The 17,330-nt window shown below is 26.0% G+C and overlaps 2 protein-coding genes across 4 annotated transcripts in view; one reads left to right on the forward strand and one right to left on the reverse strand.

Annotated features, from left to right (window-relative positions):
• LOC126904543 (uncharacterized) overlaps nt 1-17,330 on the forward strand; it is a 44,626-nt gene that overhangs the window by 6,443 nt on the left and 20,853 nt on the right. The window lies entirely within an intron of this gene.
• LOC126904544 (uncharacterized) lies at nt 9,469-13,858 on the reverse strand. 2 transcript variants are annotated; one of them, XM_050683654.1, is made up of 6 exons: nt 13,735-13,858; nt 12,071-12,361; nt 11,894-11,987; nt 10,500-10,511; nt 10,121-10,282; nt 9,469-10,036 (listed from the first exon to the last, which is right to left on the reverse strand). In XM_050683654.1, the coding sequence occupies exons 1-6, from the start codon at nt 13,804-13,806 to the stop codon at nt 9,822-9,824; spliced, it is 846 nt and encodes a 281-aa protein (XP_050539611.1). In that variant the 5' UTR covers nt 13,807-13,858; the 3' UTR covers nt 9,469-9,821. The 2 variants fall into 2 exon arrangements, with proteins under 2 accessions (XP_050539611.1, XP_050539612.1); XM_050683655.1 differs by lacking the exon at nt 10,500-10,511 and adding an exon at nt 10,543-10,554.

Below are 17,330 nucleotides of genomic sequence, written 5' to 3' on the forward strand. Positions count from 1 at the left end.
TGTAATATAACAAATACAAGACTTGTAATAAAAATAATTGTTTTCTAATATTAGACATTTCAAAAAATTTGTAAGACATTTAACAATATTTGTTTCTTAGTATTTGGTATAGGCAAACAAATAAACCCAGTGGAGACGTGCAACCGAATATTATATTCACACAATTTTCTAAAAGTATATTTTTTAAACATTTAAAAAAAGGTAATACAGCGGGGTTGTGGAACAATTTGGACGTACCAAATTGGGATAAATATAGATGATAACTTACATTGGTTAAAAGTACTATCAAAGATACGCTAAATACTGTAGTCAGTATTTAATTTTAAGAAAATGGTGAATTATTCTTAAAGCTACATTTCCTTAATTATAACTCTATCGTAGCTCTTTGATTTATGAGTATCATATTTTAATATATGAAGAGACAATTATAGTAATTACAAGTAGTATGAAATTGATATTCAATAGTTTAATATTGTAATTTTTAAGGATAAATGTTAAAAAATCATAAAGTTGTTGTTTAGAAAGGCATTCTTATAATATTAGCTACTTGTTTTGCATGTGTTATACATAGTAATTTTACTGTCATATAAAAGGTGCTTTTTTTCATTAAAAACCCAGTTCTGAATTCAATCCAGAATTTGGTTTGTCTTTTGTCAAATTTCCTGTTTTAAGATTTTTTAACTGTAGCTCTGTGTTTTGGTCGACTCTATATTTGTGCATTATGAAACGAAATTATTTTCATTGAAACATTATTTATATTTTATAATTAAGAGAAATTGAATTTTTGTATGCGCAAATTAAGCAATTCAAGTAAAAAATATGAACGTAACATCTTTGTCTAATAACGAATGTTATTCATAAATTTTTCGCTATCATTTTAAAATAAAATGGTAAGTAAATTTGCATTACCCCAATTCTATCAATCTGAGGAAAAAACAATAAAACAATAGATTAAATATATTCATATCAACTTTCAATCATAGTTTGTATCTTATACATAATTACTGTTCAGTTGTGTCATACATTTTGGTCCACTCGGAACCAATCGAAAGTAAAGTAAAGAATTGTTTAGAATTTGTTTTCAATTGCTTGGTTTCTAGGGTTTTAGTAAGTGTATTTTGCTGCTTAAATCCTATTTCTATCTTGTTCCTTTATTATACAAATGATTAATTGACGATACCACGCAGTAAAGGCGTTAATATTGACCGGAGCTATTTCGGGCGAGAGTGTTTGCGCCAGCGCAGTGCGTTTGATACGTAACGTGTTTGCGTTATCCCTTGAAGCGCGTACAGACGTGTCAAAACAACCGTCGTGTTGTTCACAGACAGACACAATGGAAAAACATATTAATGAAACAACGCGTGGCCATATTGGATACTCTTGTTGATATAGACGTAGACGAATTTGGGACGATCGACGCATTAGTCGCATATGAATTTGAAGATATTTGCGTGACCATTGAGTGTGCGTTTCAATTACCAAATACCAGTTCCTTATATTAATCGTAACCAAATGTACAAACAATCAATAGAAATCCAAAAATGTCCAGAAAATTACGACCGAGAAGTTAGATGGACTATTAGCAAGACTTGGTTACCTATCATACACCAGGCAAAAAAAAAAAAACAAACAAAAAAAATAACTTAATAAGTGAAAAAACTACAATTAACATAACAGAAAATTTCCGGTGTAGAACAAGAAGAGTTAAATGTCATGAATGTCGTAAACAACGACAAAACAAAAAAATCGCATGTAATCCACAAACTGACAGTTTTTGACAACAACAGATATACAAATATAGGACTTGTATAATTACGGTTCATATTGTATGGTGGCTTTGGACAGAACACAAAATATTGAACGACAATTGCATAGTCTAGCAGACGTAAACGAAAACGGCGCACGTAGTAGTCAATCGCGTCGTATAACTCTGTACAAAATAATTTTATTAATATATATATATTTTTTTATTAATATCAAAAAAAAAGAATACTTAATAATATTGTTGTATAATATATTTACGTCTTTTTTTTTTTGTTTTAATTGCTAAAAATCACGTTGTTATCCAATGATATCATATTTGTTACATTTTATTTTTGTATTCTTTGGTATTAAATCTTATAATTAGATTTTCCATATTAAAAATATAATTATAAATGATTTATGCCACCGTAATCTAAATTGCTTAAATTTATTTAATTGTGTATATATGAAACATAACTATTACATTAAATGTTTTAATTAAATTTTGTAGATAGTATATGATTTTAATAAGTTGGTGGATTTCCTTATTTATATCTTGATTACAAGTTTTATGATTTATAAGTAGAATATATGAATAAATAATTACTATAATAATTAAATTTAGTATGAAATAAATTTCATACTATTTATTTCATAAATATTCCATAATTTTATATTGTAATTTTTAAGGAGAAATTATAAAAAGTCATTAAATAGTATATTTTGTTATTTCTTCTTTTTTAATTATTAAGTTTTTATTAATTCATCCTTTTTACCTTATAAGAGGGCCAACTAATGTTTTTTTAATTGCAACATACATATTCTAATATTTTCATATTCAGTTGTGCAAAAGAGCGATGGTATTGACAAGGATGTAAGACACAGGATTAAGTGCGGGTGGTTGAAGTGAAGAGAAGCGTCTGGTGTCTTATGTGATAAAATAATTCCTATGAGGCTGAAAGCTAAATTCTATAAGATTGTAGTGAGGCCAGCTATGATGTATGGTTCAAAGTGTTGGGCGGTTGATAAGAAAGTAGAACAGAAAATGAGTGTAGTAGACATGAGAATGTTTAGATGGATGAATGGAGTGACTAGAAAAGATAGGATAAGGACCAAGCATATAAGAGGGAGATAATAATAAATCGTGATAATAAATTGCTGTTTATTACATTAATTACTCTATAATTATTCAAGTCAAAATTTTTCTCTACCCTCTATTTGTTTTAAGTAATAATAAAAAAAAATTATTCTTTAAATTAGTGTTCAAAATATCTTACGTATTTCTAAGTTAAAATACAAGTACATAGTCACATAAATTTGATAATTTAATTAAAATAATACATTCGGTGAATAATTTTATTCTAATTGTACTCGTTCAAACACGTTTAGCAACTAGTAGAAAACAAATTATGATTATTTTCTCGAGTGTAATGTTTCTGAACTTAATATACCAATGGACATTAGAATTAAGTTAGTTATTAATCTTATTCGACGGTAGTGTAACGATCCCTTGTGTAATCTTGGAAACTGTAGATCTTAATTAATAGTTAAATTTGATTGGCTAGAATTAATTGAGAACTTACACACAGACTAGAGGTGTAGCGTCAATCGTGTATAAGATGAGAGAAAATAGACTTAGATGGTTTGGCCATGTTATGAGGAGAGAAGATTCGGAAGCTATAAGAACAGTTATAGAAATGAATGTTGAAGGAAGAACAGGTAGAGGACGACCAAAAAAGAGATGGAGAGTTGTTCATGAATGTGAGCGTAGAGGATGTGGGAGATCGTGTCACGTGAAAGTTTAGGATAAAAGTGGCTACCCCAAGTAATTGATATTAAGGTGATATAGCAGAAGAAGATTTTAATATTTTCATATTACATAATTAAAAAAAAACTGGTGGATAACAATTTTTGAAATAGTACTTAAGATGTACTTCAGAAGTTATTAATATTTTAAAATATAGAGAGAATAAATAATGATAAAACTAATATATGCCACACTTCACCTTCAATCTATATTTCAAAATATTTTTAACTACTGAAATAATGGGTCAAATTTGTCATCGACCATCCATTTTCTTAATCAAATTATATTTTTATTTTATAAGCTAATTAAATATATATGTTGTTATTTAAAATTATAATGTTGACTTCGATATAAGGCATAGATTTTGAATTAAAAAAATGATTATACTATTAGATCGAGATACTCTAAATACTTAAAAATACATTATAAAAATATTAATGCCTTCTCAGCTTCGTAGCGAAGCTAAATTAGTAAACTTTTATAGAAATGAAAAGGAGGGATCTAGTTAACAGATTAACTATAATGACCGATTCAATTAAATATTATTAATTAATTTAAATATATGCACTAAGAGCAGGATATCTAGCATCGTGGAGTAGGTACACTATGGTCTGAGTTTATTATTGACGTCTTATATGGTAAAATGAATAATTTTACTTAATTTATTTTACTATCTCAGCTTCTTAATTCGTGCATCGCTAGTGCTGCTTATGTTTATTTATTTATTAATATTATTAGTTATTATATGGTATCACAAATTAAAATTATATGCATGTATATAAATATGTTTCTATACAGTTATTGAATAATTAAAAAGAGGGTCAAGTATTACAATATAATATGATAATGGACATATTTAAACATTGTGTTAGAGATGATAAAACCTAATAAAAATAGTTATGTTATTTATCAAACTTACAATCCTTTATAATTCTACTTAATTTTTAATTTAATTATAATATAACATTAATTTATGTTCCTTGAATTTTTTTTTAAATATAAATGTATTTCTTTTAAACTTTACAATATATAGTTTTGTTAAAATTCATATTATGAATTTTAATCTATATGAATTTATACTATTCGTTTTTAGAATTATATTTATTTATCAGCTTAAAAATTGGGAAAGCTTATTTAAAAAATAATGAATTTTAGTTTTGAAATTTTAGAAAATGTCTGTCTGCTGTTTATTTAAAAATAACACATTATTTTAAATTAATTTTGTGTTTATATAAAAACATTCATTTAAGTACTGATAGTTTAATATGAAAGTATTACTTATACTATTATTGTTGCGGTTAAAATATCAAGTCAATATATTTTTCAGATAATACAGAAATCTATAAATTTAATTTAGAAAATAATTACAGGTATTAGACATATTTTATTACTGTAAATAATATATTGTAAAATTCATACATAATTTAATATATATTAAAATTATTTTATTGTTCAATAAATGAAACATTTCATATATTCTAAAATTAACTATTCAATTTAATTTATGTCAAACTATATTTAATCAAGTAATAATAATGAAATACAAAACATTTTTAGTTTTTTATTGCAACTTATGATTTATCAAAACATGTATTTTTGTACCTAATCAGGCTATAATTTAAAGTGAAGTTAAATACGGTTTGTACAGTTAGTAAAATTTTTTTGCGTAGTTAAAAGAAATATTTTGGAAATCTGAAAATCACTATAATTATAAGGGAAAAAAGTTCGAAAAATAACCTTCGTGCTACTCCTTTACGATGTATAATTTTTAACATTTTTGGCCTACATTATTAACTCTGTTGAACACCCTACAATATTATAACTTATTACAATATTATTACAATACTATAACTTAGTATTTTCATCAAACGTTGTCGTAGTTCCACATTTTTTAAAATACAAACAACATTTCTGAGTGTAAGTTGTGTTTAAGAATGTTATCGACAATACACAGGCTATAATGCTTACTTTTAATATTATCAAATTGTATGTAAAATAAATGTACTCAGTAAAAGTAATATCTAGTTTTTGCTAGGTAAAAATCGTTATTAAAAATACTGAATAGTTTAGATTTCAAGGTATTTATAGTTCCTTTATACTAGTTAGTAAAAATATTATATACAGAGTGATTCATTAAGGATAAGACACTCGTTTACTCAGTAACTATTGAAAATTTTTAATTTTTGGTAAGGAAAATATTGTTTGATTCAAAAAACACTACAATAATATGAGAAAACATATTTTGAATTTAATAAAATGTTTAATTTAATAGCAAATGGCATTTGAATTTTTAATATAACTTTATTCGTTTATTAGATACAAAAACACTTAAAGTTTCAAATTTTTGAGTTAATATACATGTATATAACAAAAGGGATTACAAATACAGGTAGCTAATTGGTTTTTATGACATTGCTGTCACAGTCACGGATTTTTTATTATCAATTATGATTATCAATAGATTTATTATCTGTATTGTTAGTTATATTTATTAACTCACAACAATGTGCCTTACTACCATTGATAATAACAATGCTGTGTACCTGCTTATATCCATGTCATAAAAAACTAATTAGCTACCTGTATTTGTAATCCTTTGTGTATTATACATGTATATTAACTCAAAAATTTGAGACTTTAAGTGCTTATATCTAATAAACGAATAAAGTTATATTAAAAATTCAAATGTCATTTGCTATTAAATTAAAAACTCAAACATTTTATTAAATTCAAAATATATGTTACCATTTAAAAAAACAAAGTTGACACCCTTACCAGGCATATGGGATCAACTTAAAAAGTATTAGATAGTTAATAATTCAAGAATAATGTGTAACTAATGATAGCACTAAAAAAAAATTTTAAATTATTATTATTCTGTAAGTAATTGAGTGGGTTATGATAAAAAAATTACCCTGTATAAATAAATAATACACAATTATAACAGGTTCAAGACTTCTACTACCTTGGAACTATCATAGCTTCCAATAGCAAATCAACATCAGACATTAGAAGGAGAATAGCATTAGCAAAACAAGCATTTCAAAATAAGAAACAGCTTTTTACCAATAAACATCTGAGTACTGGCGTACGTAAAAGATTCGTTAAAACATTTGCCTGGAGTGTGCTTTCATATGGCAGTGAAACATGGACAATTGACAAGGAAGATAGAAGCAAACTTAAAGCATTAGAGTTATGGATATGGAGAAAAATGACAAAGACAAAATATATAGACAAGTAAAGAAATGAGCAGGTGCTAGAAAAAAGACAGATGATGAATGTTATTAAATCAAGATAAATAAAGTTAATCGTACACATCATCCGACACAATGACTTTATATTCAACATCTTCAAAGGAAAAATAACTGAGAAGAAACAAAAAAGACGTCTAAGGAAACAATATTTTGAAAATAACCTGGAACTCATTAATTGTCTTTTGTTTCACTGAAGAATTTGGCGTCGTCAAACAGAGAGGAGTGGCTTCAATGACAAGACATTGCCTTCATAGATGATGTTGTGTAATAGATATTTAGCACTTACAATTTTATTTTATTTATATTTTTATAATAATGATTTTTCTAAAAAAACACATTATTATGGGAAATGATAGATATAAAATACCAATACCTGTATGTAACATTAACTCAAAATAGTAGAATAATAGGTTGCGCACGTGTACTTTTAAGTTTAATTGATTAACCAATAAGAAGCATTTTTCAATTAAAATCTAAAACATCAATTTTCTCTCTCATAAACAGGCCTATAAAAAAGCGATTTCTATCACATTCGTCAACTTATTTTTTCTAAAAATCTGTTCATGAAGCGTCTCTGCACCAGACTGTTTCGCGATTGTGCTTTCATGGACTTGGAAACTTTTTCATACTTGGTGTTATTTTTATCTGACTCTCTCATAAGTAATGTAATAAAAAAAAAAAAAATAACTTAAACCTTTTTATTTTTTTTTTACTTTTAAATGTTTACAAATTATTAATTTTTTTAATTTTGTATTTTGTGAGTTATTCCGATTAAGAATTTTTTTTATTCTTCAATTAGATTGTCTATTTAATAAGTGCATTTCGAAAATCTACCTTAGCACATCAGGAGGTTAAAACTATTCGTAAAACAATAGTTTATGACGTGTCACTAGGGATTGATTCTCATATTCTATACATTTTTATTTTGAAGTATAAAAGAATATAATATATTCTTTTGTCCGACTATATATTATACAGCCGGATACCAAGTATAGAAAGGAATTTAAGTGAAGTAATATTTCAAGTTTAACAATTTTTATAAGATTATAAAATAAATAAGTAGATTAAAGTCAGTGCTCTTATTATATTTTTTTTATTTGTATAACAAACGATCGAGCTAGCTGGACACAATGTAAGAAATTATATTTCTAATTATGTCATAAAAAATTAAAGATAGATTTAAAATAAGTCAAGAATAATTTTTATCGAGGGAATAATAGAATTGCTTCTAAAAGTAGATAATTTTAAAAATTATTGTAATAACTATTTTATCATCATTCTAATCAAAACAGTATGTGTTTAACGTAAACGTTTTACTTGTATTTAACAATCATATAAAAAATAATTCAGCTATTAAAGCTTAAAGCCCAACAATCAAACAGTTGTATTTTACGTAAACACACATTGTTTCCTAATACATTATAATAGATAAAAAATATCAAGAGTCATAAAATCCTCCACCATTAGCACTGTACATTTCATATTTTTTTCGGGTTAGTGTCATCTGTGTGTAATTTCCCTTAACTTTATATTTTACGACAAACCATGTCTAGTCTTTTCATTTTAACAAAAAGATCCTAGATCATACACCGTATATTTTATTTTTCACTTTGTAGCTTAACAAATTTAAATAACTTATTGATTCTATCTTATTCCTATACTCCATCTTTTTATTCGTAATAAACCATTGACAAATTATATATTTAACACTCTTCATCACATCCATTTAATTTATATATAAAACTATACATTTCTTACTTCCCTCTCTTCTTCTCTTCATTTATTTTATGACAGTTGATGTTGAATTAATTTATAACAGAATATTTTTTTATTGATCCATGTAATCATAATATTACAATGTTTTAAAAATTTGAATTGATGTATATAGGGTGACCCTTTTGCTATATGAGAGGTTTTTTTTTTAATATTTGAAAGGGCCATCCCCTAGGATTATTCGATTACATGAAAAAATAAATTGTACAAAATTTGGAGACGATTGATTAACTCTAAGACGTGCCCCAAGAGGGTTAAAAATAACCCCCAAGGGTGATTTTTTAGTTTTTTTTATCTATCTCAAAAACTATAACTCTTGCGAAAAAGTTTATTTAAATTTTTTTGTAGGTATACAATTTTTCTATAAAAAGTATAAATACAAAAATTTTCGAAAATTTCTAATTTAACCCTAAAAAAATAAAAACGTATATGTTCTACTCTTACCGTTAAAATTATTTATTTATAAATCTTTATTGTAAAAACACAAAAATATTAATTTAACTGTTGTTTTATATTTAATTTTCTATACATTTTTAATTCGACATTTTTTCTATTATTTACTATTCAAAACCTATAATTTTTTTGATTTTAATTAAAAAAAGCACAAAAGAGTAAAATTAAAACAGTCTCAGCTTCACATTGAAGCTAAAATAATGTTAATTTACAAATTTATATACAATAAGTAACTATTTACAAAAAAAAATCATTTAAACGTTGTTTTAAATTTAATTTTCTATACATTTTCAATTCGACATTTTTTCTATTGTTTACTATTCAAAACCTATAACTTTTTTGATTTTAATTTAAAAAAAACACAAAAGAGTAAAATTAATACAGTCTTAGCTTCACATTAAAGCTAAAATAATGTTAACTTACAAATTTATATACAATCAGTAACTATTTACAAAAAAAAACGTACTAAAAAAATTTACTATATATTTTAAATAATTTATCTATTTTAAAATTCTTGGCATAATGTGCTTTTATTGCAATTAAGAAAACAACGCCGTTATTTTGTATCAATCTGTAATAGGTATTCTTTTTGTGCTTCGTCTTTTGCTAAAATATTATTATACTCTCCTATGAGTTTCACGCCCCTCTCTGTCAAAAATATTTATAACTTTTAAATTATTTACTATTATTTTTCTTCTGATATATTAACTGTTGCCAAATACTAGTATTTTTTATCATTAAATATTAAAAATGACACAATACCAGTTGGATAATTAGAAATGAATAAAAATTTATGGATTTATCACGTCAGAAATAACGCCCACATGAATATTGGACATATATAAATAAATGCATTTTTCATTTTGCATATCAAGTTCATCATAAAATGGCCACTCTTTACGAAACAATAACCAACCATAATCTATAAGATATACTTGAATACACACATCTAAATAATAAGCTGCAGCTAATAATTCTATTGGTACAAAAGTACTTTTTACATGCCCTAAAAAAATTTACGTAGGTCAGATGTAATAAACTTAGATTTTAAATTAACTTTTCAGAAAAAAAATATAAAATTATATCATACCCAATTCCTTGTCTGAAAAAGAAAAAATTTTTTCTCTACAAAGTGGACACTTCATTTGTTTTCTTTCTAACATTTTTTCTGAACAATTTTGACACATTTGATGTTTGCAATTCCATAATATTACAGTAGAATCTTCATAACAAACTGGACATTGTTTAACCCCTTTTTAAATGTAATTGATAATTAAGATAAATATTTTAAGTGAANATAACCCCTTTTTTAATGTAATTGATAATTAAGATAAATATTTTAAGTAAAATCAAATAAAAGTTTGTTTAATTTATAATAATTTATCACACTAATCTAGTCTTTAAAGAATTTTTCGAAAAAGTAACCAATTTTTACTTGTTGACCAATTCAGGGCCATTTTATAACTAACCTTCATCCATATCTGTAATATAAAACAAAAATTNATAACTAACCTTCATCCATATCTGTAATATATAACAAAAATTTATAAATAATTCTGTACTATAAATAAAAATTACATCTAATTGATCTTATCTCTTTTAAAAATATCAGAAAACTAAAAATATTTTTAAAATATTTCTCGTGTGAGATATTTTGAAGTTTTTTGAAGGTACAATAAAGTTTGATAACAATTTACATAACTTAATATATTGCTTACAATATTATTGATGATGAAAATAAAAAATTAATGGTTTATAAAAATACGTCTCTAATAAATATTTTTTCATAACAAATTATCTTTAGATGTTTCTCATTTTGCAATTTACAAAAAGTCATTTTTTTAATCTAAGAAAATAGAATATTACAAAATAAATCATTCAATAGAAAAATAAAGACTAAACAACATAATTTATACTTTATTATAAATGAATATACAATGTTAAATGTTTGTATTGTCACTAACAAATTAGTATGTCGTATTAGTAGTTATGTCGAATCATTTTGTTTACAAATATAATGGATTTAGTTATTAATAAATTACAATATATTGTATTAATATGTATAAGTGCGGATCATTTATACTTTTTTTTTTTACTCATTAAAGTAGTTTATGAAGATTTTTCAAGCGCAATGTTTCCCTTTTATGCATATTTAGAACTATCAGATGGTAAGATTTACTTCAGAATTGTTTTTTACAGTGTTAAAACGTTTTGTATATTTATATAGAAGTCATTTTATTCGTTGTCAGCTATATACTACAAGGCCAAATTAAAAATCATAAGAAAACTGATGTATAATAGAATCCGACATAATTTTAATAAACGTCCTTCAGGATAAATAAATCTTATATTTCTGGTGAAATGTAAATTGCATAATCAATGTTATTATTTTCAACACTATTTTTTGTATTGGACTAGGTAACCTAGCCATGATATCATTCTATACCCTAGAAACAGTAAGGATCCAGTAGAGAAACAGTAGAGCAAGTCCATTATTATTACTATTCATAAGAGCAAAAAATACAATTTTTTTCTTAAAAGGCTCTATTGAAACAATTAAATTAGTTTATAAATAACTCAATAAATATGTATTATATGATTAAAATGGAGAAGTATTAGTTAATTTGTGTACTATTTTTGTATCTTCGTCGAAGTACTATCGACGTACAAAAGATAAAAAAATACATAACAAAGTTTCATATGTTGATACACAAAAAAAAGAAATGTTATATAATGGAACCTACTGCTTTGAGGTATAGAGTTACTCAATTAAGTGTTATAGAAAATATGATTTGAAGTTATTTGCAAAATATCACTATAAATTTATATTAAAAAATATATTATATGATATAGAAGTTAATACCTGAGTCTTTAATTATCACGTGTTTATTTAAATAGTCATTGAACTTTTCTTTAGTAACAAACAATTCTTCCATAACTGGATTTTTTGTTAGACTCTAATTTTTATTTAATTTATAAATAAAAATAATTCATCTTAAAAATTAATTTTATTTATAAAAAATTTAAATGTAAAACTTACGATTAAAATTTTTTTTTGTAGTTCACTATGTAAACTACCATCTCCACATATTAAATCAGATAAAATTCTGTATAAAAAATACCTTTTGTTCAATATATCAACGGGGACCACATTAACAGTGAATAGTTGGGAAGTCACTGGTTCTTTATATGTAAACCCCAAACTACTACATTTTTCTCGTTTCCATTCGTCATCAATTGGATTAAAGTACTGTGGAATCGTTAAATCTTGTATAGAAAGTACAAATTTTCCAAATTCATTTATTATAACTGAACTCATAAACCCAAATTTCTGAAAGTTTCATAAAAAATTTAATAAAATGAATTATGACATTAAAAATCTATTGACATAGATTTTATAAAAATCTACGTTTTTAAAAAATGTCCTACTTTTTAACTCACATCTTAATACTTTTAATAACGGAGAATTACTGATATTTGTTTAAAAAGATTGTACGCTTATTGGGACATTTTACTTCAGGCTCCATACCCGGTTGTTACATTCTAAAATTTTTTATATATCTCCAAAACATTTATTAATCTATCTTAATTACCATAAAAGTTAGAGCCAGCCCTTACTCCACAAACCAATTATAGTTTCATTATTAAAAACCCTAGGACAGTGACGTCACAACATAGTTGAAACAAGTGTAGATGATATTTGACAATAATATAAAATTACTATCATACGCTTCGATGAAAATATATTAACAATGTTTACTTTAACATATGTTTAAATATCGGAGTAATACTGGAACATTTTTAAAAATTAAGTTGAGAAGATTTACTTTACTTTTTTCACCTGCTCTTTTGAATTCCTACCGTGGGCAGGACAAGTATCAGGTTTTCAATAAAAATAAATGCCTAATGAAAGGTAAATACCTTGAATATTTATAAAAAATATTTTGATTTATTAATTTTTAAATATTAATGGCAGTTATAAAAAAAATTTTTAGAAGCATAGAAAATTTCTGATACTAAGAAATTGGAATTTTTTTAAGGATATCCTTATTTCCAGGGAACGAGGGAAATATTTTCATTTTTTGAAGGTGATATGTTTAACTAAACACGACTTATGAACATTTTATGTATAGTTCAAAAAAATTGTTACAATAATGTCTAAGAAAATATGGCGATATTTTTAAAGAAAACTAATATCATATCAACTAGCATCGAAGCTAAAAATGATCTCAAATAAAAAAACTATTTCTATACAATTTATATTCAGACTCGTGAATTAAAATTATTAATAATAAACGTATTTAGAAATTTTAAACATTAAATAAGATAGAAAATATTGCCTCTGATTAATTATAAATTAATTTTCATTAATAATTTATTTTATAATAAATATTTTGTTCAGTTCACAGTCAAAAAAACTGAAATTTCGGTCTTTTACGCTTCTGATACCTTGAAAACCAATTAATTAATATTACTAGATATTTAATAATTGAGACATGTATAAGGACTAATTATAATCAAAAAATCAATTTCTTTTCAGGAGACCGAAAACGTATTTATTAAAAGATCTATTATCATTATAATCTTCATCTTATTTAATACTTTAAAATTATTTGAATTTTTAGATTGAGTACTTGGTTTAATAAATATCTAAATTGTTTAAAATCAATAGCTACTTATTGGTATTTTCTAAAATATAATTACCGCTTCTGCTGCAATAGACTTGGAGTAATAAAATATGCAGAAAATTGTGATGAATTTTATTAAAATTTTCATTGTTTGTCAATCGTGAGCACTTCACAAGCAACGTATATGTATTAAAAATAATTTTATTGAAAAATAATTTATAATAATAATTGTAGTTCTGTGAAACGAAATGCTAAGTTTCTGATAAAACTCAATTTAAAACATTCGAACAAATACTTTTAATAATAAAACCAATAAAATGTCTCAAAATATTTTGATTACTTTTAAACGTGATATTTAAAACTATAGCACAGTGGGTTCATGGCATAGTATTGTGCTACGAATGAGCCAACAAATGACCTTAATCATATATCAGACAGGTAAATCAAAGTTTAATTGAAATTTACCATGTACCAAATAATGATATACAGGGTTCATTCCAAAAGTAATGAGCCTCATCTTTTTCTGACGCGACTAAACAATCCAGCGCGCTATGACCGGTCAGGAAGAGTGGGGGAACCCTAACGAACTACTGCAGGCCGGCCGCATTTCGCTCTGAGCTCTGGAAGCGACAGGACGTGAGTTCCCCTGAAGGAAGTTTCTAAGCGTCGTCATGGAAAAAACGATTGAACAATGTTACGCAATCAAGTTTTGTTTTCGGCTGGAAAAAATCGCTACTGAGACAATCTCAATGCTTCAGACGGCTTTCCCGGATAATTGTCTGTCCAGTTCTCAAATTAAGAAATGGCACAAGGCGTTCAAGAAGGGCAGAGAGGACGTCGCCGACGAACCAAGGTCAGGGCGCCCATCAACTTCGCGGACAGACGCCAATGTGGAACGTGTGCACGATTGCTTGAACACCAACCGTCGACTCAGTGTAACCAAGTTTCAGAAGCCTTCAACTTGCCAAAATCAACAGTACATCGCATAGTGACTGAGGCATTGGCCATGCGCAAGGTGTGCGCCAAGCTTGTATCCTGAAAATTGACTGACAAACAAAAAGCGATTCGAGTGCTCCGATCCCAAGAATTCCTCGACTTGTATGAAGACTTCATGGACCACGTGATCACTGGTGACGAAACGTGGTATTTTGAGTATGACCCTGAATCGAAGTGACAAAGTTCTGAATGACACACGTCCTCGTCACCGCGTCCCAAAAAGGTGCGCATTAGCAAGTCGAAAACAAAGACCATGCTCATTGTCTTTATTTCCAAAAATGAAAATAGCTCTGAAATGACATCACTGGCAGTTCATTGAAGACATCCAAGCAGTCGTGACGAAGATCCTGACAGAAGTTACGGAAGATGCCTACCGGGGAGCGTTCGAGGCATGGAAAAGCCGCCTCCAGCGGTGTATTGACGCGGGAGGAGAGTATTTCGAAGACTTTTGATGGCTTGTAGCGTTATAATCAATAAAAGTGTGATTCTGAACAAAGGCTCATTACTTTTGGGATGAACCCTGTACATGAATATCATATATATCATGATACTTTACATGTAATTAATAATTACAATACTGTTTTGAATTTTAAATAATCATTTACCCAATCAATGGGGTATAAGTATGCCTATATTTTTCATTTTGTTTTAGCTCTTTACTCATTCAATAGAGTTTTAATTCTACTATTAATACTTAATTGTATTATTTGATAGTTGTCTAGCCTTAAAAATTTTTTAACTGTTCATAAATACCATATAATATAGTACGCACTTTTACCACAAGTTCCTCTATGTATTTGATAAATTTTAATATTTTTTGATATGATATAATTTTATGTACAAGAAATATTGTAAAAGTATAAGACAAAAAATAACGGGCATGCGACTTTAAATATAATACCGATAGTCATAGGTATAAAAAAACGTTAAATTAAATATAATAAAATAAATTCATACACATATCATTATTTTAAAGGTCGCAGTAGAAAATAGTAATAATAATAATAGCGATTACACTATTATAACAACCGATAACGACGAGCGTACACACAGTAAATTCTAAAAATAAATTACCCAATACAAAGTGAGATCGGCTAACTATGTTTTACGTAATATCTAAAAAAATACAAGAGCTATAATCAATTTTTTTTTAATCATTATGGATCTTTGATAAGCTTTTTCACAAAAAAAATTAATATCCTGTCATCATCCCTTATACTTAGTATTTGCATCAACTTCAGATTTTCAAATGGCAACCCATATTATTTTTATATATTTTTGTACATCATAAAAAAAAAAATTATGAATTTTAAACAAGATACGTAACTTTAAAATTTACGATATCTGAAGAAAAAGTGTAGTAGATTTACAACACGGTCACATTATTATTTTATGTAGTGATAAGAGCTACCGATTTACTTTGACAACGCACGTAGTCTATACTTAAAACTGGTAGCGCTTATCGATTTACGACCGTTCGAGTCTGTTATGATTTTTTCATAATAAACCCTAAACTTTTAGAGAGCCGTGGAGCGCTTAAAATTAAATATTTATTTTACAAAACCTTTTTTTTTTAGTAATCTAAGTCTAATAGTGTAAAAAAAAAAAAATAGGGTTGCTATTTGAAAATAATAAGTTGATACAAGTTTTAAGCATAAGAGATGGTGGTAGAGATTTAAATTTTCATGTGAAACATCTCATCAAAGATTCATAATGAGTAAAAAAAAAATTGTTTATAACAATTGTATTTTTAATGATATTACGTACGACATAGTTAGCCGATCACTTTGTATAGTCATATACTAATATTATACCGTATGGACCATACTGTCGGTCGTCCTAACACTACTCGTGTGAGTATGCGTACTTGCATGTACTACTGGTATCTGAGAGAAACAACTTTAATGTTCGCAGACGACAAATGTGTCATAACTATTTTACTATTTAAAAATTAAAATAAAAAATATTTTTTGAAAATGTAGAATTAAGAATATTCAACTAATTTTCTTCTTTTAATTAATTTTAATAGGAAGTGCGATACCACAAGCCACAACTGATTAACATTATCAACGTTAAACACATACTGACATCTATATTTTAGGAATAAATAAAATCATAAGGATTAATGATTACAATACATCTAATTTAACAAAAGAACCGCAAAAATTAAGTAGAAACGACTTGGCTCGTCTAATGGAAGACAAGTACTAAATTATCATAATTTTTTTAGATAAATTGTGATTAAAATATTATATTTTTGCGTGAATTTTCTATACTTAATATCAAAATTACACTAATTGTGTGAGAAATTAAAATGCATATTAAAAAATTAATCTAAATTTGAATTTTTTTTGAAAAAATAAAATAAATTAAGAATAATTTGTAAAAAATTATTTGGACGAGCAAGATAAAAACCTTTTACGCCTAATGTGAAAGATTGAAGTTTAACCGACTAGACAACTATTCATTATATATGTAATTGGATAAAAAGAACAATTTATGTTTGTTCGAAAATTTTAAATCATTTATCTTAACTCTTTGGCAAAACATTCAAACAAGTTTTATTTTTATTCAGTTTAAATTAGATTCATGATTTTAAGAATCGGTGGACTTATTACTATGTCAAATCCTTGTAAGGTATTTTAAAATAAAAAAATTATAAAAATTTTAAATCAA

This window comes from Daktulosphaira vitifoliae, unplaced genomic scaffold (genome assembly GCF_025091365.1).
Source record: "Daktulosphaira vitifoliae isolate Bord-2020 unplaced genomic scaffold, ASM2509136v1 Scaffold_4, whole genome shotgun sequence".
NCBI lineage: Eukaryota > Metazoa > Arthropoda > Insecta > Hemiptera > Phylloxeridae > Daktulosphaira > Daktulosphaira vitifoliae.